This window comes from Oncorhynchus keta, chromosome 4 (assembly GCF_023373465.1).
Source record: "Oncorhynchus keta strain PuntledgeMale-10-30-2019 chromosome 4, Oket_V2, whole genome shotgun sequence".
NCBI lineage: Eukaryota > Metazoa > Chordata > Actinopteri > Salmoniformes > Salmonidae > Oncorhynchus > Oncorhynchus keta.
In genome coordinates, this window is record NC_068424.1 from 15,996,201 (window position 1) to 16,019,449 (window position 23,249).

Below are 23,249 nucleotides of genomic sequence, written 5' to 3' on the forward strand. Positions count from 1 at the left end.
GGACTGAGGGAAGTAACTTCATTTGCATGGACTCATATGTTGTGTGTGTATAAATACAGAGCCAGTGCTCTGGAAAAGTGTGTGTTCCGCGGACCATCTAGGCTTCTGATATGTTTGTATTAAAAGCCTATATTGAATTCACAAGTTCTTGTAAGTGTTATATTTTGTAACGATCCTCCACGCCAATACCCGCTAATGATCAAAATCAGGAAAAGAGCTGTTAAATTCTACAAACACCTAAAAGGACCATAACCTCCCAAACCTTCCACAAGCTGGCTGGAGTGTTTACGGACATATTCAATCTCTCCCTATCCCAGTCTGCTGTCCCCACTTCAAGATATCTATCATTGTTCCTGTACCCAAGAAAGCAAAGGCAACTGAACTAAATGACTATCGCCCCGTAGCACTCACTTCTGTCATCATGAAGTGCTTTGATAGGCTAGTTAAAGATCGTATCCCCTTACAATGACGGCCTACCACAGCCAAATCCGGACGATGCTGAGCCAATTGTGCACCGCCCGATGGGACTCACAATCATGGCCAGATGTGATTTAGCCTGGATTTGAACCAGGGACTGTAGTGTCACCTCTTGCACTGAGATGCAGACCGCTGCCCCACTCGGGAGCCCCAATCAGGACAAGAGGAATACCTATGTAAGAATGCTGTTCATTGACTACAGCTCAGCATTCAACACCATAGTACCCTCCAAGCTCATCATTAAGCTCGGGGCCCTGGGTCTGAACCCCGCCTTGTGCAACTGGGTCCTGGACTTCCTGATGGGGCCGCCCCCAGGTGGTGAAGGTAGGAAACATCACCTTCACTCCGCTGATCCTCAACACTGGAGCACCACAAGGGATACGTGCTCAGCCCCCTCCTGTACTCCCTGTTCACCCATGACTGCGTGGCCATGCACGCCTCCAACTCAATCATCAAGTTTGCAGACGACACAACAGTAGTAGGTCTGATTACCAAAAATGAGGAGACAGCCTACAGGGAGGAGGTGAGGTCCCTGGGAGAGCGGTGCCAGGAACATGAAGGAGCTGATAGTGGACTTCAGGAAACAGCAGAGGTAGCACACCCCTATCCACAGACAGGGCCGCAGTGGAGAAGGTGGAAAGCTTTGAGTTCCTTGGCGTAGACGGACAAACTGAATTGGTCCATCCACACAGACAGTGTAGTGAAGAAGGCGCAAAAGCTTCTCTTCAACCTCAGGAGGCTGAAGAAATTTGGCCTGTCACCACAACACTCAAACTTTTACAGATGCACAATTGAGAGCATCCTGTCAGGCTGTATCACCGCCTGGTACGGCAACTGCCCAACGCACCATCGGGAGCACACTGCCTGCCCTCCAAGACACCTACAGGACCCGATGTCACAGAAAGGTCAAAAAGATTATCAAGGACATTAACCACCCGAGCCACTGCCTGTTCACCCCGCTATCATCCAGAAGGCGAGGTCAGTACAGGTGCATCAAAGCTGGGACTGAGAGACTGAAAAACAGCTTCTATTTCAAGGCCATCGGACTGTTAAATAGCCATCACTAGCTGTTTTCCACCCAGTTATGTAACCCTGCACCTTAGAGGCTGCTATATACTTGGAATCACTGGCCACTTTAATAATGGAACACTAGTCACTTTAATAATGGAACACTAGTCACTTTAATAATGGAACACTAGTCACTTTAATAATGGAACACTGGTCACTTTACTAATGGAACACTAGTCACTTTATTAATGGAACACAATGTTTACATGCTGCTTTACTCATCTCATAAGTATATACTGTATTATATTCTACTGTATTTCAGTCAATGCCACTCTGACATTGCTCAATCTAATATTAATATATTTCTTATTCCCATTATTTTAGATTAGTGTGTAATGTCGTGAATAGTTACATACTGCTGCACTGGTTGAGCTAGGACACAAGCATTTCGCTATACCTGCAATAACACCTGCTAAATATGTGTATGTGACCAAAAAAATTGATTTGATAAAGCCATCACCTATAGAGGGATGAACGTGGAGAAGAGTCCAAGTTGGCCCTGGGGCTCTATTCACAAACACAAACGGACCCCACAGAGCCCCAGGACAGCAACACAATTACACCCAACCAAATCATGAGAAAACCAAAAGAGAATTAGTTGACACAAGAATTAACAAAAAACTAAGCAAATTAGAATGCTATTTGGCCCTTAACAGAGAGTACACAATGGCAGAATACCTGACCACTGTGACTGACCCAAAATTAAGGAAAGCTTTCAGTATGTACATGTAACAGTATAACTTTAGACCATCCCCTCGCTCATACCCGGGCGCGAATCAGGGACCCTCGGCACACATCAACAACAGTCACCCACAAAGCATCGTTACACATCGCTCCACAAAAGCCGCGGCCCTTGCAGAACAAGGGGAACCACTACTTCAAGGTCTCAGAGCAGGTGACGTCACCGATTGAAACGCTATTTAGAGCACCACCGCTAACTAGCTAGCCGTTTCACATCCGTTACATACAGACTCAGTAAGCATAGCCTTGCTGTTGAGAAAGGCACCAGGGTATGGGCGAGGGGACGGTCTAAAGTTATACTGTTACATACAGACTCAGTGAGCATAGCCTTGCTATTGAGAAATGCACCAGGGTATGGGCGAGGGGACGGTCTAAAGTTATACTGTTACATACAGACTCAGTGAGCATAGCCTTGCTATTGAGAAAGACCGCTGTAGGCAGGCTTGGCTCTCAAGAGAAGACAGGCTATGTGCTCACTGCCCACAAAATGAGGTGGAAACTGAGCTGCACTTCCTAACCTCCTGACAAATATATGACCATATTAGAGACACATATTTCCCTCAGATTACACAGATCAACAAATAGTTAGAATACAAATCCAATGTTGATAAACTCATATCTGCTGGGTGAAATACCAGTGTGCATCACAGCAATAAGATTTGTGACCCGTTGCCACAAGAAAAGGGCAACCAGTGAAGAACAAACACCATTGTAAATACAACCCAGATTTATGTTGATTTATTTTCCCTTTTGTACTTTAACTATTTGCACATCGTTACAACACTGTATATATGCAGAATATGACATTTGAAATGTCTCTATTCCTTTGAAACATGAGTGTAATATTTACAGTTCATTTTTTATTGATTTCAAGTTTGTTTCTTATCTTTTACACTTGCTTTTGGCAACGTAAAACATGTTTCCCATGCCAATAAAGCCCTTTGAATTTAACTGAATTCTACCCTGAGGATCTCTCGGCAGATGTAGGCAGTCCACTCCTCCTTCAGAGAGTTCCCCTTGGTGTTCTTAATCAGATCTGTCACCGAGCCTGCCCCACAGAACTCCATCACCAACTACAGAGACAGAGAGAGAGAGTGGGATTAACACACACCAAACTGAACAGCACTCACTCACACAGGCATACGTACCCATAGCTGGTCGTCGATGCCAGGAGGATTCTTCTTGACGAAGGCACCATAATAGGTAGCAATGTTCCGATGATGGCTGTACTTCTTCAACATGTTGATCTCTGCTTTAATCTCCTCTTCCTCATCCTGGAACACACACACACACACACACAAACACACACAGGATTTGGGACACACACACTGAATGGCAGTTTTGTGTTTTTCACACACACACACACCACAACTTTGACACACACACCCTTAGAGTGGTACACAAACACAGTTGACAGGATTTGGGATTTCTCAAATGAGTCTGAATGGCAGTTTTGTGTTTTTCCGGTTTTGTGTGTGTCTGTGACTTACGCCAGTGACGTCCATAACTTTGATAGCGGCAAGCTGGCCAGTTTTGACATGGCGACCCTGAGAGACAGAGACAGAGACAGAGACAGAGACAGAGAGAGAGAGAGAGAGAGAGAGAGAGAGAGAGAGAGAGAGAGAGAGAGAGAGAGAGAGAGAGAGAGAGAGAGAGACAGAGAGAGAGAGAGAGAGACACAGAGAGAGAGAGAGAGAGACACAGAGAGAGAGAGAGAGAGACACAGAGAGACAGAGAGAGAGAGAGACACAGAGAGACAGAGAGAGAGAGAGACAGAGAGAGAGGTAGAGAGAGAGAGACACAGAGAGACAGAGAGAGAGGGAGAGAGAGAGAGGTAGAGAGAGACAGAGAGAGACAGAGAGAGACAGAGAAAGACAGAGAAAGACAGAGAAAGACAGAGAAAGACAGAGAGAGACAGAGAAAGACAGAGAGAGACAGAGAGGGGGAGAGAGGGGGAGAGAGAGAGAGAGATAGAGAGAGAGATAGAGACAGAGCGGGGGAGAGGGGGAGAGAGAGAGATTAGTATCTAAAATAAAGCAGTTTTACCAACAGTTCCATCATGTAACCGGTTTGTGTTTTAGTCCCAGAGCCAGACTGTCACCCAGCTCTCAGCCTGAACAAGATGTCTGATTGACAGCAGGCCAGCACACACAGGACTGCTGCTGATGCCCACTGACAAGGCTCCATCTGTACACAGAGTAGACAAAACATTAGGAACACCTATTTCCATGACATAGCTTCCCCTGGATTCACCTGGTCAGTCTATGATCCCTTATTGATGTCACTTGTTAAATCAACAACACATCAGTGTAGATGAAGGGGAGGAGAAACAAGGTTAAACAATGATTTTTAAGCCTTGAGACAATTGAGACATTGAATGGCACACATACACAATCTGAGGTTGAACGGGCAAGACAAAACATTTAAGTGCCTTTGAACGGGGTATGGTAGTAGGTGCCAGGTGCACCGGTTTGAGTGTGTAAAGAACTGCAATGCTGCTGGGTTTTTCACACTCAACAGTTTCCTGTGTGTATAAAGAATGGTCCACCACACAAAGGACATCCAGCCGAATTGACCACATCTGTGGGAAGCATTAGAGTCAACATGGGCCAGAGTCCCTGTGGAATGCTTTCAACACCTTGTAGCGTCCATACCCCAACGAATTGAGGCTGTTCTGAGGGCAAAAGGAGGTGCAACTCAATATTAGGAATGTGTTCTTCATGTTTTGTACACATAGTGTAGCAGAGGTAGCTACAGTAGGGAAGTTAAATAATACCCAAAACAGCAAGATGTAACATAAGATGAGGATTGAGTCAGCATGTGTCTGTGTAGAGTGGAAGAACTCACACACCACTGCTATAACACACACAGATAATACAGTATGTTTCTCAGTATTGCATCAGACACACTGACTGTATTTGACCGGCAGAGAAGCTGAACCAGATTGTTCTATCCTTTCCCCGCTCTGCCCCCCTTCTCTCTCGCTCTCTCTCACCTCCCCCTCTCACCACCACCTCCTCTCTCTCTCCTCCCCCTCTCACCACCACCTCCTCTCTCTCACCTCCCCCTCTCACCACCACCTCCTCTCTCTCTCTCCTCCCCCTCACTCTCTCATCTCGTTCAGACATGCTGTGAGACAGCTGAAGACCCACAACTCCATTCTCCCCTACCAGGCCAACAGACAGACAGACACAGACAGACAGACAGACAGACGGACAGACAGACAGACAGGACTCTGCTTGGTCCAGTTCTGTAGCTGACTGTCCTAAATGCTCTGGGCATACAGACTCACTCTCCCTTACACAACACCAGTGAAGCGAGGTCGCGAGCACGCACACGCACGCCAGAAAACAACACACTCTTCAACGGAAATGGAATGGCAGATATGCGGAAAGCATATTACACACAGGAAGACAACACAAGATCAGGTGTAATATCCTGAGAAGCCCTTCACACTCGTAACTGTATACGGGGTGAAAAATGGCACATTTGGACACTGATAAGCTCCTAAATTGGAACGTAGTGGCTGTACAGTAACAAGCTGTACGTGACATCAGAGCTCTGTGTCTCCCTTACGCTATTGATACAGTGTCAACGCTATTGATACAGTGTCGACGCTATTGATACAGTGTCGACGCTATTGATACAGTGTCGACGCTATTGATACAGTGTCGACGCTATTGATACAGTGTCAACGCTATTGATACAGTGTCAACGCTATTGATACAGTGTCGACGCTATTGATACAGTGTCGACGCTATTGATACAGTGTCGACGCTATTGATACAGTGTCGACGCTATTGATACAGTGTCGACGCTATTGATACAGTGTCGACGCTATTGATACAGTGTCAACGCTATTGATACAGTGTCAACGCTATTGATACAGTGTCAACGCTATTGATACAGTGTCAACGCTATTGATACAGTGTCAACGCTATTGATACAGTGTCAACGCTATTGATACAGTGTCAACGCTATTGATACAGTGTCAACGCTATTGATACAGTGTCAACGCTATTGATACAGTGTCAACGCTATTGATCGCTATGCTTGATATGGAACAGTAACGGATGACGTGGCATTATACCCTGGGTTGTCCTGAACATATGAGCCTGTTAGTTGTATTGTGAAGAACATTTGGTGAGGATCACCCATCTGAATGCCCTCATCACTCCACCCCATGTGCACCAAAATGACCATCTGCTTCTCTGAACTGCTTTGTGAAAGCCTAACACTAAGATTGTATGTTATCATTTCGACAGCTATTTTGGCAAGAGAATGCTGCCCACCTGACCCAGATTGTGATTTTAAAAATGGACCGTTTTTAACACAACAGTAATTGTGTGATGGCAGAGATGCGGGACTGTGTTCAAAACAACCAAAAAGTGTGCTCGTTCTAGTTCCTCACCGGCACAGCTAGGAGAACTCCAACATTTTTTTTATAGTTTAAGACTCTTCTTTGAGTCATAAAAGTGCATTGAAATTACTCAGGAACTTTGCAAACGTTGGAGAAGTGTGAGGCCACTTGAAGACCCCAGTTAGACCTCTCACTCAAACCCGTGTACACTTTTGGGGTCTTATGTAATGTATTCTGGGTATTTTCAGGTTTTGTTATCAACAAATGCAGTGAAAAGTACAGTGAATTCAACAGTGTGATGTTTGGATCTAGTATTGTGTCAGATAAACGGTTGTCTCCTCACCTTCAGTCTGATAGCCTTGGTTATACTTTCCATATTTGTTCTGTAAGAAACATTTGAATCTAACCCTATCCATATAGGCTAAATCCCACAATTGTAAGGGGTTAAAACAATAAATATAGAAATATACACTGAGTCTACAAAACATTAAGAACACCTTCCTAATATTTAGTTGCACCCCCTTTCACCCTCAAAACAGCCTCAATTGGTTGGGATATTGATTCTACAAGGTGTCTAAAGTGTGGCCCATGTTGACCCCAATGCTTCCCACAGTTGTGTCAAGTTGTCTGGATGTCATTTGGATGGTGGGCCATTCTCGACCCACACGGGAAACTGTTGAGAGTGAAAAAAACCAGCAGCGTTTCAGTTTGACACACAAACCGGTGCGCCTGGCACCTACTACCCCGTTCAACGGGACACGTCTTTCATCTTGCTCATTCACCCTCAATGGAACACATACACAATCTATGTTTCAAGGCTTTAAAATCTTTCTTTAATCCGTTTCCTCCACCTCATCTACACTTATTGAAGTGTTTTTAACAGGTGAGGGATCATAGCTTTCACCTGGTCAGTATATGTCATGGAAAGAGAGGGTGTTCCTAATGTTTTGTCCACTCAGCGTAGAACAGATAAAACAATACTTGAAACATAGATATAGAAATAGATAAGAGAATGAATCTGATAATGAAGTGGTAAACAGAGACAAACATCCTTCCTACTTTGTGTGTGTGTGTGTGTATGTATATATATTCCTCGCATTCCTGACCCCCCCTGAGTACAGTTACCTGCTTCCCTACTGGCAAGACCCCACACGCCACTCAGAGAGAGAGCGAGATAGAAGGGGCTATGAGGCCTACAAAACAGCACTCTTCTAGTGAAAAGCTAGATAACATGGAAACAAACAAGCCAACATCTTCACACTAACCACCTATCGCTGTCTGACTCCCTGTACAGTCCCCTGTCAAGTCACTGGCAGAGAGAGTTCACTGCAACCACATGAACCTGAGCCTTATCCAAAAACAACCCCTAACTCCAACCCCTGGTGTTTTCAATAGGCTTGTTAGTTGGTTAGCCTAACTTACATACCTAGCTACACTATATATACAAAAGTATGTGGACACGCCTTCAAATGAGGGGATATGGCTATTTCAGTCACACTGGTTGCTGACAATCGAGCACACAGCCATGCAATTTCCATAGACAAACATTGGCAGTAGAATGGGCTTACTGAAGAGCTCAGTGACTTTCAACGTGGCACAAGTTTGGAAAGCACACTCCCCAGTACAGAAGAGTACAGTAGATTTACAGTACAGAAGAGTACAGTAGATTTACAGTACAGAAGAGTACAGTAGATTTACAGTACAGAAGAGTACAGTAGATTTACAGTACAGAAGAGTACAGTAGATTTACAGTACAGAAAGTTGGAGTACCGTATAAGTCAGTAGAGTATAGTTCAGTACACTATAGTACAATGTAATGTATTATAATGAACTCTACTGTACTTTACTAAACTATACTGTGATGCCCACACTTGTGAAACATAGAAGTAAGTCTATGTTTTGCAGTGAAGCTCATTAGAAAAATTCCTTGCGTGTGAATAATACCCAAACATGCAAAAAGGGATATTACATTTGTCTACCGTTGCTAGTCAGGATGACATACATAATGATGCATTTCTGTACAGTTCAGGGACCCATGATGTTATTCGCTGCGTCATTATTTTACAGAGTGTTAATCCACTTCCCTTACTGATGTTCTGTAACCAAATTATATGTTTTTCTAACTCAAGGTGTCATGTCGTAGCCGACACCCCATTCTTTCTGCGAAAATCTTGTGATCTTAATTCTGAGTAGATATTTAACCGTTTTTGGAAAACTTGGTCACATTAAAAGCTCAGGGTGATTTTACAATCGTTCTGTTACCAAACTTTACATCTGCACTGTTCTTCGAGTAAATTCGTTTTTTTTGTAAAACTTTGTGGAAATCATTCAAAGTAGTCTTTCTGCATATGGCTTGTTTAACTGTGCAATCAATGTGTTTTGTTTGGCATACATTTTAAAGTGAGGAATAGAAGTCTCAGCGTCATTCTGTTACTGTGGAATTGGCTTACCCTTAATGTATATTGAATAGGTATGAAATACTAGCTGACAAGTGCCTGGGTTTAGGGGCTGTTTCTGGACTGTGCCCTGAAGTTTAAAAAATACATGTCAAAATAAAAGTCATCAACTCTCTCCTCTCATTGGCAACTCGTTACAGTTCAAGGGAAGGTGACAGAGCTGACCTGCCTGTTTTTGGTTGATCAGAGCTCATGTGGGAGGAGTCATCAGGCACACTCCTGTCTGATAGGTTGAGTGTGTGGTGAGGGGTGTGTCTTACCTTGTAGACCTGACCGTAGGTTCCATTTCCCACCAACTCCACTAGTTCAAATATACCAGCTGGGTCCTGGAGAGAGAAATAGAAATAGGGAGAGAGAAATAGAGAGAGAAATAGAGAGAGAGAGAGAAATAGAGAGAGAGAGAGAAATAGAGAGAAATAGAGAGAGAGAGAGAGAGAGAGAGAGAGAGAGAGAGAGAGAGAGAAATAAATGGAGAGAGGGAGAGAAACAGAGAGAGGGGAGAAAGAGAGAGAGAGAGAGAGCAAGAAATAAATGGAGAGAGGGAGAGAAACAGAGAGGGGAGAAAGAGAGAGAGAGAGAGAAATAAATAAATGGAGAGAGGGAGAGAAACAGAGAGAGGGGAGAAAGAGAGAGAGAGAGAGAGAGAGAGAGAGAGAGAGAGAGAGAAATAGAGAGAGGGGAGAAAGAGAGAGAGAGAGGGAGAGAAATAGAGAGAGGGGAGAAAGAGAGAGAGAGAGAAATAAATAAATGGAGAGAGGGAGAGAAATAGAGAGAGGGGAGAAAGAGAGAGCAGTTAGTCAAGCATTGAAAGTATTTTCTCAAGAATTCAGACCCTCTGGAGTCTGATCCCCCTCTACACACACAAGTGTATACGAGCAAACACACAGTAGGACAGAGATCTATAGCGGTACACTGTGACTCCATAGAACGTGTGAGTGAGTGAGTGAGTGAGTAGGGAATACTGGAGTTGAAATAAGCCACATGCTTCCATAGGGTAATTGCAAAAAAATCTAAGTTATTTTTTATTCAAGGTCGACCAGAAGCACTTTTAAACCTGGAACACTGCTCTAGAGACAGGCGGAGACCAGAAGCACTTTTAAACCTAGAACACTGCTCTAGAGACAGGCGGAGACCCACCACACACTCTCCCCTTCAACTAGCACCACCACGCACATCCATATCTTTTAACGTGAGTGAGAGTGCGAGAGAGAGAGAGGGAAGCATTGGGTCATGGGTTTGTGTGCGTATGTCTGTGTAAATATCAATATGAATATTGTGCTAATTTTCTTGTCCTATACCACTCAAGTTATGGTGTCTCGAAGTTGATGAATGTATTGACCCTCTCATTTATTGATCCCCTCAGCACTCTCTGTGTGTGTGTGTGTGTGTGTGTAGTGCAGGGCTATATGGCCAAAATATCATATCAGGTTGTTTTGTTTTTTTATTTGACTGTATTTGAATAATAAAAGTTCTACATTAGCTTTATGGGTAGTGAGTGATCCTAAAGTACTTTATGGGTAGTGAGTGATCCTAAGGTACTTTATGAGTAGTGAGTGATCCTAAGGTACTTTATGAGTAGTGAGTGATCCTAAGGTACTTTATGAGTAGTGAGTGATCCTAAGGTACTTTATGGGTAGTGACTGATCCTAAGGTACTTTATGAGTCGTGAGTGATCCTAAGGTACTTTATGAGTCGTGAGTGATCCTAAGGTACTTTATGAGTAGTGAGTGATCCCAGGGTGGCACATCCATTCTATGTGATTTCAATGAGTCTTTCTCCATTCTGATTGTTTCATGCTGTTCAATTAGACTTCAACCAAAACCATTTTCAGCATTTTCATCATTTCCACCCTGTCACCTAGGGCTGCACCATATGGATAAACAATCTAGGCCTTATTTTTAACCAAATGTTGCAATTCCGATTTTGACAGCAAAACTGTTGGAATCATGGAAATAGAATGATTATTCAAATTCTATAGTTAGGGGCAGCAGGTAGCCTAGTGGCTAGTGTTGGGCCAGTAACCGAAAGGTTGCTAGTTCGAATCCCGAAGCTGACAAGGTAAAAACCTGTTGTTCTGCCCCTGAACAAGGCAGTTAACCCACTGCTCCTAGGCCGTCATTGTAAATAAGAATTTGTTCTTAACTGACTTGCCTATTTAAATATAGGTTAAAAATGTATATAAGTGGGCACTTTGAATACAGTGTTGCATTAATTAAAATGCCAGAGAGAAGTTATTGTGACAGGGTAGGAACCAAAGTGTTGATAAATGTTTCCTAGGGGACCCTATAAACTTTACCTACATTGAATGTTTTCTCTTAGCTACACTCCATGACCAAACGTATGTGGACACCTGCTCATCGAACATGTCATTTAAAAAACATAGGCATTAATATGGAGTTGGTCCCCTTTTTGCTGCTATAACAGCCTCCACTCTTCTGGGAAGACTTTCCACTAGATGTTGGAACATTGCTGCTATAACAGCCTCCACTCTCCTGGGAAGGCTTTCCACTAGATGTTGGAACATTGCTGCTATAACAGCCTCCACTCTCCTGGGAAGGCTTTCCACTAGATGTTGGAACATTGCTGCTATAACAGCCTCAACTCTTCTGGGAAGGCTTTCCACTAGATGTTGGAACATTGCTTCCATTCAGCCACAAGAGCATCAGTGAGGTCAGGCACTGATGTTGGGCGAAAAGGCCTTTAGGCTTGCAGTCCGCATTCCAATTCATCCCAAAGGTGTTCAATGGGGTTGAGGTCAGGGTTCTGTGCAGGCCAGTTAAGTTCTTCCACAACGATCTCAACAAATAATTTCTGCATGGACCTGGCTTTGTGCATGGGGGCTTTGTCATGCTGAAACAGGAAAGGGCCTTCCCCAAACTGTTGCCACAAATTTGGAGGCACAGAATTGTCTAAAAAGTAATTGGATGCTGTAGTGTTAAGATTGGGGCCCAAACCATGAAAAACAGCCCCAGACCATTTCATGAAGTTCCAGACGAACGGTTCTTGTGTTGACGTTGCTTCCAGGTGCAGTTTGGTACTCGGTAGTGAGGTATGCGCTTCAGCACTCGGTGGTTCTGTTCTGTGAGCTTGTGTGGACTACCACTTCGCGGCTGAGCCGTTGTTGCTGCTAGATGTTTCCACTTCACAATTACAGCGCTTACAGTAGACCAGGCAGCTCCAGCAGAGAAGAAATTTGACTAACTGACTTGTTGGAAAAGTGGCATCCTATGACGGTGCCACGTTGAAAATCATTGATCTCTTCAGTAAGGCCATTCAACTGCCAATGTTTGTCTATGGAGTTTGCATGGCTGTGTGCTCAATTGTATACACCTGTCAGCAAAGTTTGTGGCCGAAATAGCAGAATCCACTAATTTGAAGGGGTGTCCACATACATTTTAGTGTACTTCATGTAGGTAACATATTCATGCTTTGCATAATCTTCTTTGATTTAGAAGGTACTGTTGCACAAACAACATGCTGATTTAGTTCTACACCATCGCTGATATTATCAGGCTGTATAGCTAATTACATTTCATCTGACTCATACCGCTGCTGCCCAACTTGCTTAGAAAAGACAACCTAGCTGTTTGCAGATGTAAGAAACAAACTAATTGTGTAGAACTATAGAACACTAAATGGATTTATATTAAGAAGCAAAGTGAAAACAGCATCGTTGTCATTAGGGATGCACAATATCTCGGTAAGCAGTATTGCATGCTCAAGAATGACGTGATACCCTCTGTCATGGCATTGAAACGCCTGCTCAACAAAACAGCAGATGTGATACCCTCTGTCATGGCATTGAAATTGCCTGCTCAACAAAACAGCAGACGTGATACCCTCTGTCATGGCATTGAAATTGCCTGCTCAACAAAACAGCAGACGTGATACCCTCTGTCATGGCATTGAAACTCCTGCTCAACAAAACAGCAGACGTGATACCCTCTGTCATGGCATTGAAACTTCTGCTCAACAAAACTGATGATAGGTACAAGGACCGCTACTTCTTTAACAGGCATTCTCTCTGAGCCTCTTTACTGTGTTGCCACCATGCTAGATGCTAGGTACAAGGACCGCTACTTCTTTAACAGGCATTCTCTCTGAGCCTCTTTACTGTGTTGCCACCATGCTAGATGCTAGGTACAAGGACCGCTACTTCTTTAACAGGCATTCTCTCTGAGCCTCTTTACTGTGTTGCCACCATGCTAGATGCTAGGTACAAGGACCGCTACTTCTTTAACAGGCATTCTCTCTGAGCCTCTTTACTGTGTTGCCACCATGCTAGATGCTAGGTACAAGGACCGCTACTTCTTTAACAGGCATTCTCTCTGAGCCTCTTTACTGTGTTGCCACCATGCTAGATGCTAGGTACAAGGACCGCTACTTCTTTAACAGGCATTCTCTCTGAGCCTCTTTACTGTGTTGCCACCATGCTAGATGCTAGGTACAAGGACCGCTACTTCTTTAACAGGCATTCTCTCTGAGCCTCTTTACTGTGTTGCCACCATGCTAGATGCTAGGTACAAGGACCGCTACTTCTTTAACAGGCATTCTCTCTGAGCCTCTTTACTGTGTTGCCACCATGCTAGATGCTAGGTACAAGGACCTACTTTTTAACAGGCATTCTCTCTGAGCCTCTTTACTGTGTTGCCACCATGCTAGATGCTAGGTACAAGGACCGCTACTTCTTTAACAGGCATTCTCTCTGAGCCTCTTTACTGTGTTGCCACCATGCTAGATGCTAGGTACAAGGACCGCTACTTCAACAGGCATTCTCTCTGAGCCTCTTTACTGTGTTGCCACCATGCTAGATGCTAGGTACAAGGACCGCTACTTCTTTAACAGGCATTCTCTCTGAGCCTCTTTACTGTGTTGCCACCATGCTCGATGCTAGGTACAAGGACCGCTACTTCTTTAACAGGCATTCTCTCTGAGCCTCTTTACTGTGTTGCCACCATGCTCGATGCTAGGTACAAGGACCGCTACTTCTTTAACAGGCATTCTCTCTGAGCCTCTTTACTGTGTTGCCACCATGCTAGATGCTAGGTACAAGGACCGCTACTTCTTTAACAGGCATTCTCTCTGAGCCTCTTTACTGTTTGCCACCATGCTAGATGCATACTTCTTTAACAGGCATTCTCTCTGAGCCTCTTTACTGTGTTGCCACCATGCTAGATGCTAGGTACAAGGACCGCTACTTCTTTAACAGGCATTCTCTCTGAGCCTCTTTACTGTGTTGCCACCATGCTAGATGCTAGGTACAAGGACCGCTACTTCTTTAACAGGCATTCTCTCTGAGCCTCTTTACTGTGTTGCCACCATGCTAGATGCTAGGTACAAGGACCGCTACTTCTTTAACAGGCATTCTCTCTGAGCCTCTTTACTGTGTTGCCACCATGCTAGATGCTAGGTACAAGGACCGCTACTTCTTTAACAGGCATTCTCTCTGAGCCTCTTTACTGTGTTGCCACCATGCTAGATGCTAGGTACAAGGACCGCTACTTCTTTAACAGGCATTCTCTCTGAGCCTCTTTACTGTGTTGCCACCATGCTAGATGCTAGGTACAAGGACCGCTACTTCTTTAACAGGCATTCTCTCTGAGCCTCTTTACTGTGTTGCCACCATGCTAGATGCTAGGTACAAGGACCGCTACTTCTTTAACAGGCATTCTCTCTGAGCCTCTTTACTGTGTTGCCACCATGCTAGATGCTAGGTACAAGGACCGCTACTTCTTTAACAGGCATTCTCTCTGAGCCTCTTTACTGTGTTGCCACCATGCTAGATGCTAGGTACAAGGACCGCTACTTCTTTAACAGGCATTCTCTCTGAGCCTCTTTACTGTGTTGCCACCATGCTCGATGCTAGGTACAAGGACCGCTACTTCTTTAACAGGCATTCTCTCTGAGCCTCTTTACTGTGTTGCCACCATGCTAGATGCTAGGTACAAGGACCGCTACTTCTTTAACAGGCATTCTCTCTGAGCCTCTTTACTGTGTTGCCACCATGCTAGATGCTAGGTACAAGGACCGCTACTTCTTTAACAGGCATTCTCTTGAGCCTCTTTACACCATGCTAGATGCATACAAGGACCGCTCTTCTTTAACAGGCATTCTCTCTGAGCCTCTTTACTGTGTTGCCACCATGCTAGATGCTAGGTACAAGGACCGCTACTTCTTTAACAGGCATTCTCTCTGAGCCTCTTTACTGTGTTGCCACCATGCTAGATGCTAGGTACAAGGACCGCTACTTCTTTAACAGGCATTCTCTCTGAGCCTCTTTACTGTGTTGCCACCATGCTAGATGCTAGGTACAAGGACCGCTACTTCTTTAACAGGCATTCTCTCTGAGCCTCTTTACTGTGTTGCCACCATGCTAGATGCTAGGTACAAGGACCGCTACTTCTTTAACAGGCATTCTCTCTGAGCCTCTTTACTGTGTTGCCACCATGCTAGATGCTAGGTACAAGGACCGCTACTTCTTTAACAGGCATTCTCTCTGAGCCTCTTTACTGTGTTGCCACCATGCTAGATGCTAGGTACAAGGACCGCTACTTCTTTAACAGGCATTCTCTCTGAGCCTCTTTACTGTGTTGCCACCATGCTAGATGCTAGGTACAAGGACCGCTACTTCTTTAACAGGCATTCTCTCTGAGCCTCTTTACTGTGTTGCCACCATGCTAGATGCTAGGTACAAGGACCGCTACTTCTTTAACAGGCATTCTCTCTGAGCCTCTTTACTGTGTTGCCACCATGCTAGATGCTAGGTACAAGGACCGCTACTTCTTTAACAGGCATTCTCTCTGAGCCTCTTTACTGTGTTGCCACCATGCTAGATGCTAGGTACAAGGACCGCTACTTCTTTAACAGGCATTCTCTCTGAGCCTCTTTACTGTGTTGCCACCATGCTAGATGCTAGGTACAAGGACCGCTACTTCTTTAACAGGCATTCTCTCTGAGCCTCTTTACTGTGTTGCCACCATGCTAGATGCCAGGTACAAGGACCGCTACTTCTTTAACAGGCATTCTCTCTGAGCCTCTTTACTGTGTTGCCACCATGCTAGATGCTAGGTACAAGGACCGCTACTTCTTTAACAGGCATTCTCTCTGAGCCTCTTTACTGTGTTGCCACCATGCTAGATGCTAGGTACAAGGACCGCTACTTCTTTAACAGGCATTCTCTCTGAGCCTCTTTACTGTGTTGCCACCATGCTAGATGCTAGGTACAAGGACCGCTACTTCTTTAACAGGCATTCTCTCTGAGCCTCTTTACTGTGTTGCCACCATGCTAGATGCTAGGTACAAGGACCGCTACTTCTTTAACAGGCATTCTCTCTGAGCCTCTTTACTGTGTTGCCACCATGCTAGATGCTAGGTACAAGGACCGCTACTTCGATGCAGACAAGAAACAGAGTTTACGTGAAATGTTAGTGTAACAGTATAGTTTCCGTCCCTCTCCGTGCTCGAACCAGGGACCCTCTGCACACATCAACGACTGCCTCCCACGAAGCATCGTTACTAGAGGTCGACCGAGTAATCGGAATGGCCGATTAACTAGGGCCGATTTCAAGTTTTCATAACAAATCGGAAATCGGTATTTTTGGGCGCCGATTTCCGATTCTTTTTTAAAATAATAATAATGTATACCTTTTATTTAACTAGGCAAGTCAGTTAAGAACACATTCTTATTTTCAATGACTGCCTAGGAACGGTGGGTTAACTGCCTTGTTCAGGGGCAGAACAACAGATTTTTACCTCGTCAGCTCAGGGGTTCCAATCTTGCAACCGCACAGTTAACTAGTCCAACGCTCAACCATTGCACTCCACGAGGAGACTGCCTGTTACGCGAATGTAGTAGAAGCCAAGGTAAGTTGCTAGCTAGCATTAAACTTATCTTATAAAAAACAATCAATCATAATCACTAGTTATAACTACTAATCCAGTTTAGCAGGCAATATTAACCAGGTGAAATTGTGTAATTTCTCTTGCGTTCATTGCACGCAGAGTCAGGGTATATGCAAGTTTGGGTTGCCTGGCTCATTGCGAACTAATTTGCCAGAATTTTACATAATTATGACATACATTATAGGTTGTGCAATGTAACAAGAATATTTAGACTTAGGGATGCCACCCGTTAGATAAAATACTGAACAGTTCCGTATTTCACTGAAATAATAAACGTTTTGTTTTCGAAATTATAGTTTCCGGATTCGATCATATTAATGACCAAAGGCTCGTATTTCTGTGTGTTATGTTAGAATTAAGTATATGATTTGATAGAGCAGTCTGACTGAGCGATGGTTGGCAGCAGCAGGCCCGTAATCATTCATCCAAACAGCACTTTTGTGCATTTTGCCAGCAGCTCTTCGCAAGCACAGCGCTGTTTATGACTTCAAGCCTATCAGCCTAATGGCTGGTGTAACCAATGTGAAATGGCTAGCTAGTTAGCTGGGTGTGCGCTAATACTGTTTCAAACGTCACTCGCTTTTAGATTTGGAGTAGTTATTCCCCTTGCGCTGCAAGGGCCGCGGCTTTTGTGGAGCGATGGGTAACGATGCTTCGAGTGTGGCTGTAAGTCGATGTGTTCCTGGTTCGAGCCCAGGTAGGGGCGAGGAGGGGGACGGAAGCTATACTGTTACACTGGCAATACTATAGGGCCTATAAGAACATCCAATAGTCAAAGGTATATGAAATACAAATGGTATAGAGAAAAATAGTCCTATAATTCCTATAATAACTACAACCTCTTACCTTAGAATATTGAAGTCTCATGTTAAAAGGAACCACCAACTTTCATATGTTCTCATTTTCTGAGCAAGAAACTTAAACGTTAGCTTTTTTACATGGCACATATTACTTTCTACTCCAACACTTTGTTTTTGCATTATTTAAACCAAATTGAACATGTTTCATTATTTATTTGAGGCTAAATTTATTTTATTGATGTTTTATATTAACTTAAAATAAGTGTTAATTAAGTATTGTTGTAATTGTCATTATTACAAATAAAAAAGTAAGGGATGTAAGTGGAAGAAATAGGATTTGATTATGTTTTACTCATAATGGGACATATGTAAATGCCAACAAAATAACTTTTTGGTCAGTGTGTGTTTCAACTACTTAACTGTACAAGAATGCTTAAAAGGGCACTACGTTTTTTAAATATTGGTTATCTGTATCCGTTTTTTTGGCAAGGAAAATATCGGAAATCGTCCAAAAATGTCATATCAGTGCATCCCCGCAAGTGTCTCTTGGTCGAGGAAAAAGAAATGAGCTCCTTGAGTGACAGGGTTATGTGTGGAAAGCAGCATGGAGCGAGAGATGACTCAAGTAGCGAAAGTAAACTCTAAAAATGGACGTTATACACAACTTATCACATTTAACAAACCGAACATTCAAATAACTTTATAGAAGGTAAAGTAAAACTCAAACTGGTCCGTGCATTAATACCGGTATAGCCCTAGATGGGTTCCAGACCTAGTGGCCCACAGGGTGAATTTGGGCCATCGGTGGTTATGTTTTTATTTGGCCACCAAGTTTTTGTTGACTTTCAATGTTTGGACATAAAAAAACAGGAAATCAACTCCAAGTGATTTTTATTTGTCATATTTTCACAAGTATTCCCACGCATAATAGAGAGACCTAATCGTATACAAATGTAAGTACATTTTGAAATGATGTTTTAGTCAAATATCTGTTTGGGCTTCTTGCGGCCAATTTGTAGACTACAACATTTTTTGTAATTATGTCCCGCCAGCCCGAACATCCGCTCAAGAAAAATGTTTTTAAAAAATGGTCCCGCAGTTGGATCTAGTTGAGGATCCCTGGTCACAACCGCAAGGCTCTCCAGAGGGTAGTGAGGTCTGCACAACGCATCACTGGGGGCAAACTACCTGCCCTCCAGGACACCTACACCACCCGATGTCACAGGAAGGCCAAAAAGATCATCAAGGACAACAACCACCCGAACCACTGCCTGTTCACCCCGCTATCATCCAGAAGACGAGGTCAGTACAGGTGCATCAAAGCTGGGACCGAGAGACTGAAACACAGCTTCTATCTCAAGGCCTTCAGACTGTTACAACAGCTACCACTAACATTGAGTGGCTGCTGCCAACATACTGACTCAACTCCAGCCACTTTAAGAATGAAAAAATTGATGTAATAAATGTATCACTAGCCACTTTAAACAATGCCACTTTATATAATGTTTACATACCCTACATTACTCATCTCATACGTATATACTGTACTCTATACCATCTACTGCATCTTGCCTATGCCGTTCGGCCATTGCTCATTCATATATTTCTATGTACATATTCTTATTCATTCCTTTACACTTGTGTGTGTATAAGGTAGTTATTGTGAAATTGTTAGGTTAGATTACTTGTTAGATATTACCGCATGGTCGGAACTAGAAGCACAAGCATTTCGATACACTCGCATTAACATCTGCTAACCATGTGTATGTGACCAATAAAATGTGATTTGATTAGGGGAAGTGAGGGAGACAGGAAAAGGAAATCCTCTCCCATGAGCAGTGTGCTGCTCCCCAGCTCTCTGCATCTAGGTGACCTCATTTCCAGTCGCACCGCAGATCTGGACGAAAGCTCAAGAGGCCAGCAGTGGAGGTAATAACTGTCATACATCTATTAGAGAGAGAGAGAAGAGCTGAGAAGAGCTGAGAAGCTGCAAATTTAATTCTGTACAGCACTTTGAGATATCAGCTGATGTACGAAGGGCTATATAAATACATTTGATTTGATTTGATTTGATTTGAATTGTTTAACTCCATTTCGAGAGAGAGCGAGAGGATGAATGAGTCAACGTGATGTTGGACGTGCCAGATTTTTACAATCCAGATACCGCAAATGTGTATGTATGCGTGTTTGCATAGCACGTGCATCATTCACAGCCATGTGACAAGAATGTAATCTAACACACATACATACATACAGACACACACACAGCCGCTCCTGCCTGTCATGTTGGGGCTTGAGCCTGCTGCTGCTGGTAAGATCCTGTTGCGTAACGACCTGCCTGTAATGACTATGTAAGACTACAGAGGCTGTCAAAACACACAGCACAAAGAACAGTGGTCTTACATTTCCTTTGCTTGTGGGGGGGGTGACAACTGTCTTAGAGCCCTCAAACTGAACTCGATCTCGAAGCCAATCCCACTGCTTTTCGTTGCTCCCGTCTAAACAGGGACCGATTTAGACCTGGGACACCAGATGGGTGCAATTAATGATCAGGTGGAACAGAAAAGCACCAGGCTCCGGACCTCGTTGGGTATTCCTGTCCTAGAGGACGCACACACATCAGAGTGCTGTGAGGTCACTGACCTCACAAAAATCACATAACCAGTTTCTGCTGTTCTCTAATATAATTCAACTGTGTGTGATGCCGCGCTACAGACAGCTTAACATCTGCCACAAACACAGACAGAGGGGCCTATTAGACACAAACACAGACAGAGAGGGGCCTATTAGATACAAACACAGACAGAGGGGCCTATTAGACACAAACACAGCAGAGGGGCCTATTAGACACAAACACAGACAGAGAGGGGCCTATTAGACACAAACACAGCAGAGGGGCCTATTAGACACAAACACAGACAGAGAGGGGCCTATTAGATACAAACACAGACAGAGGGGCCTATTAGACACAAACACAGCAGAGGGGCCTATTAGACACAAACACAGCAGAGGGGCCTATTAGACACAAACACAGACAGTGGGGCCTATTAGACACAAACACAGACAGAGAGGCCTATTAGACACAAACACAGACAGAGGGGCCTATTAGACACAAACACAGCAGAGGGGCCTATTAGACACAAACACAGCAGAGGGGCCTATTAGACACAAACACAGACAGAGGGGCCTATTAGACACAAACACAGCAGAGGGGCCTATTAGACACAAACACAGACAGTGGGGCCTATTAGACACAAACACAGACAGAGAGGCCTATTAGACACAAACACAGACAGAGGGGCCTATTAGACACAAACACAGCAGAGGGGCCTATTAGACACAAACACAGCAGAGGGGCCTATTAGACACAAACACAGACAGAGGGGCCTATTAGACACAAACACAGACAGAGAGGGGCCTATTAGACACAAACACAGACAGAGAGGGGCCTATTAGACACAAACACAGACAGAGAGGGGCCTATTAGACACAAACACAGACAGAGAGGGGCCTATTAGACACAAACACAGACAGAGAGGGGCCTATTAGACACAAACACAGACAGAGAGGGGCCTATTAGACACAAACACAGACAGAGAGGGGCCTATTAGACACAAACACAGCAGAGGGGCATATTAGACACAAACACAGACAGAGAGGGGCCTATTAGACACAAACACAGACAGAGAGGGGCCTATTAGACACAAACACAGACAGAGAGGGGCCTATTAGACACAAACACAGACAGAGAGGGGCCTATTAGACACAAACACAGACAGAGAGGGGCCTATTAGACACAAACACAGACAGAGAGGGGCCTATTAGACACAAACACAGACAGAGAGGGGCCTATTAGACACAAACACAGACCCAGGGTTCCATTACATCACGTTCCAATTGTTGCGAGAAAAAGGCTATCTGAGGTTGTAACGCGCGTGGGAGGGAGCTGAAACCCCAGCATACATCGGTTGATCTAAATCAATGATCTGATCAGCGGATGCATGGCAGGTAACGACGGATCGAAGACGCCAACAACAACCACAGAGTCGGTGCAAAGAGGCAGTCGTTAACGGGGGATGGGGCAAGTGCTCGAGAAAACGTCTCATTCATACAATGCCCATTTTATCACACACACACGCGCGCTTTACCCGTAGTGCTGACAGGTCTATCTCATCCAGACTCCGGGCCGGGGAGTCGCTCGCCATGATTCTCTCAAAATGGAAGCTTCGTCTCCGCTCATTTACCGAGGACAAACCCCCTCTCCCCTCCCTTATCCAGCTGTTAAAATCCCACGTTATATCCCTGCTGGCGTCCGTTAATAACAGTCCATAAACAATGGGTAATATAATCCGTTTTTCCGTTTGATCCCGGCGGAACGCGTCTCGAGACACCGAGGTGATCCAGGTCCTACATGCTGTATTCGGTTGCACGGGCCCCCTCCACCGGAGGATGGTGAAAAAAACACACTCCGCAAGAGAGCACAGCTGCGTACACACTGTATACCCACACACAGCGAGAGAATGCAAAGCGCCCCGGAAAAGGGTTAGTCTCGCGCTCACGGGAGTGGCCTGGCTGCACGAGCAGAGGGCGGGTCTCCTGAAAACAGGGACGCCCACAATGTCACATGCACGCGTGTGTGGGACAGTTATGAAAAAGCCCCCTCCTCCACATGACAGGTTCATTGTATCTTCAGTCTAAAGTTCCATAAAACGGATAATTTCCTTAGTCTTCTTATCTCTTTGTGTCTCCTGCTGCATCTCCACACATGTAGCTTATATATTTCATCATCAAGATCCTCCTCATCATCATTAATATCATCCTCAGCAGTAACAACAACATCACCACCAAGATCCTCCTCATCATCATTAATATCATCCTCAGCAATAACAACAACATCACCACCAAGATCCTCCTCATCATCATTAATATCATCCTCAGCAGTAACAACAACATCACCACCAAGATCCTCCTCATCATCATTAATATCATCCTCAGCAGTAACAACAACATCACCACCAAGATCCTCCTCATCATCATTAATATCATCCTCAGCAATAACAACAACATCACCACCAATATCCTCCTCATCATCATTAATATCATCCTCAGCAATAACAACAACATCACCACCAAGATCCTCCTCATCATCATTAATATCATCCTCAGCAGTAACAACAACATCACCACCAAGATCCTCCTCATCATCATTAATATCATCCTCAGCAGTAACAACAACATCACCACCAAGATCCTCCTCATCATCATTAATATCATCCTCAGCAGTAACAACAACATCACCACCAAGATCCTCCTCATCATTAATATCATCCTCAGCAGTAACAACAACATCACCACCAAGATCCTCCTCATCATCATTAATATCATCCTCAGCAGTAACAACAACATCACCACCAAGATCCTCCTCATCATCATTAATATCATCCT

At 44.2% G+C, this 23,249-nt stretch overlaps 1 protein-coding gene across 11 annotated transcripts in view; it reads right to left on the minus strand.

Moving 5' to 3' along the window:
• Positions 1-23,249, minus strand: part of LOC118373797 (TRAF2 and NCK-interacting protein kinase-like) — a 131,675-nt gene that overhangs the window by 57,660 nt on the left and 50,766 nt on the right. For 5 of the 11 annotated variants that reach the window (XM_052501637.1, XM_052501663.1, XM_052501634.1 and 2 more), the window contains exons 1-5: positions 21,953-22,348; positions 9,363-9,428; positions 3,777-3,833; positions 3,435-3,560; positions 3,249-3,359 (exon numbers count right to left, since the gene is read on the minus strand). In XM_052501637.1, the coding sequence (XP_052357597.1) occupies positions 3,249-3,359; positions 3,435-3,560; positions 3,777-3,833; positions 9,363-9,428; positions 21,953-22,009 (417 nt within the window). In that variant the 5' untranslated portion in view covers positions 22,010-22,348. Of the gene's footprint in view, positions 1-3,248; positions 3,360-3,434; positions 3,561-3,776; positions 3,834-9,362; positions 9,429-21,952; positions 22,351-23,249 lie in introns of those variants that run through there. The other 6 variants (XM_052501660.1, XM_052501636.1, XM_052501645.1 and 3 more) reach the window with 4 other exon arrangements.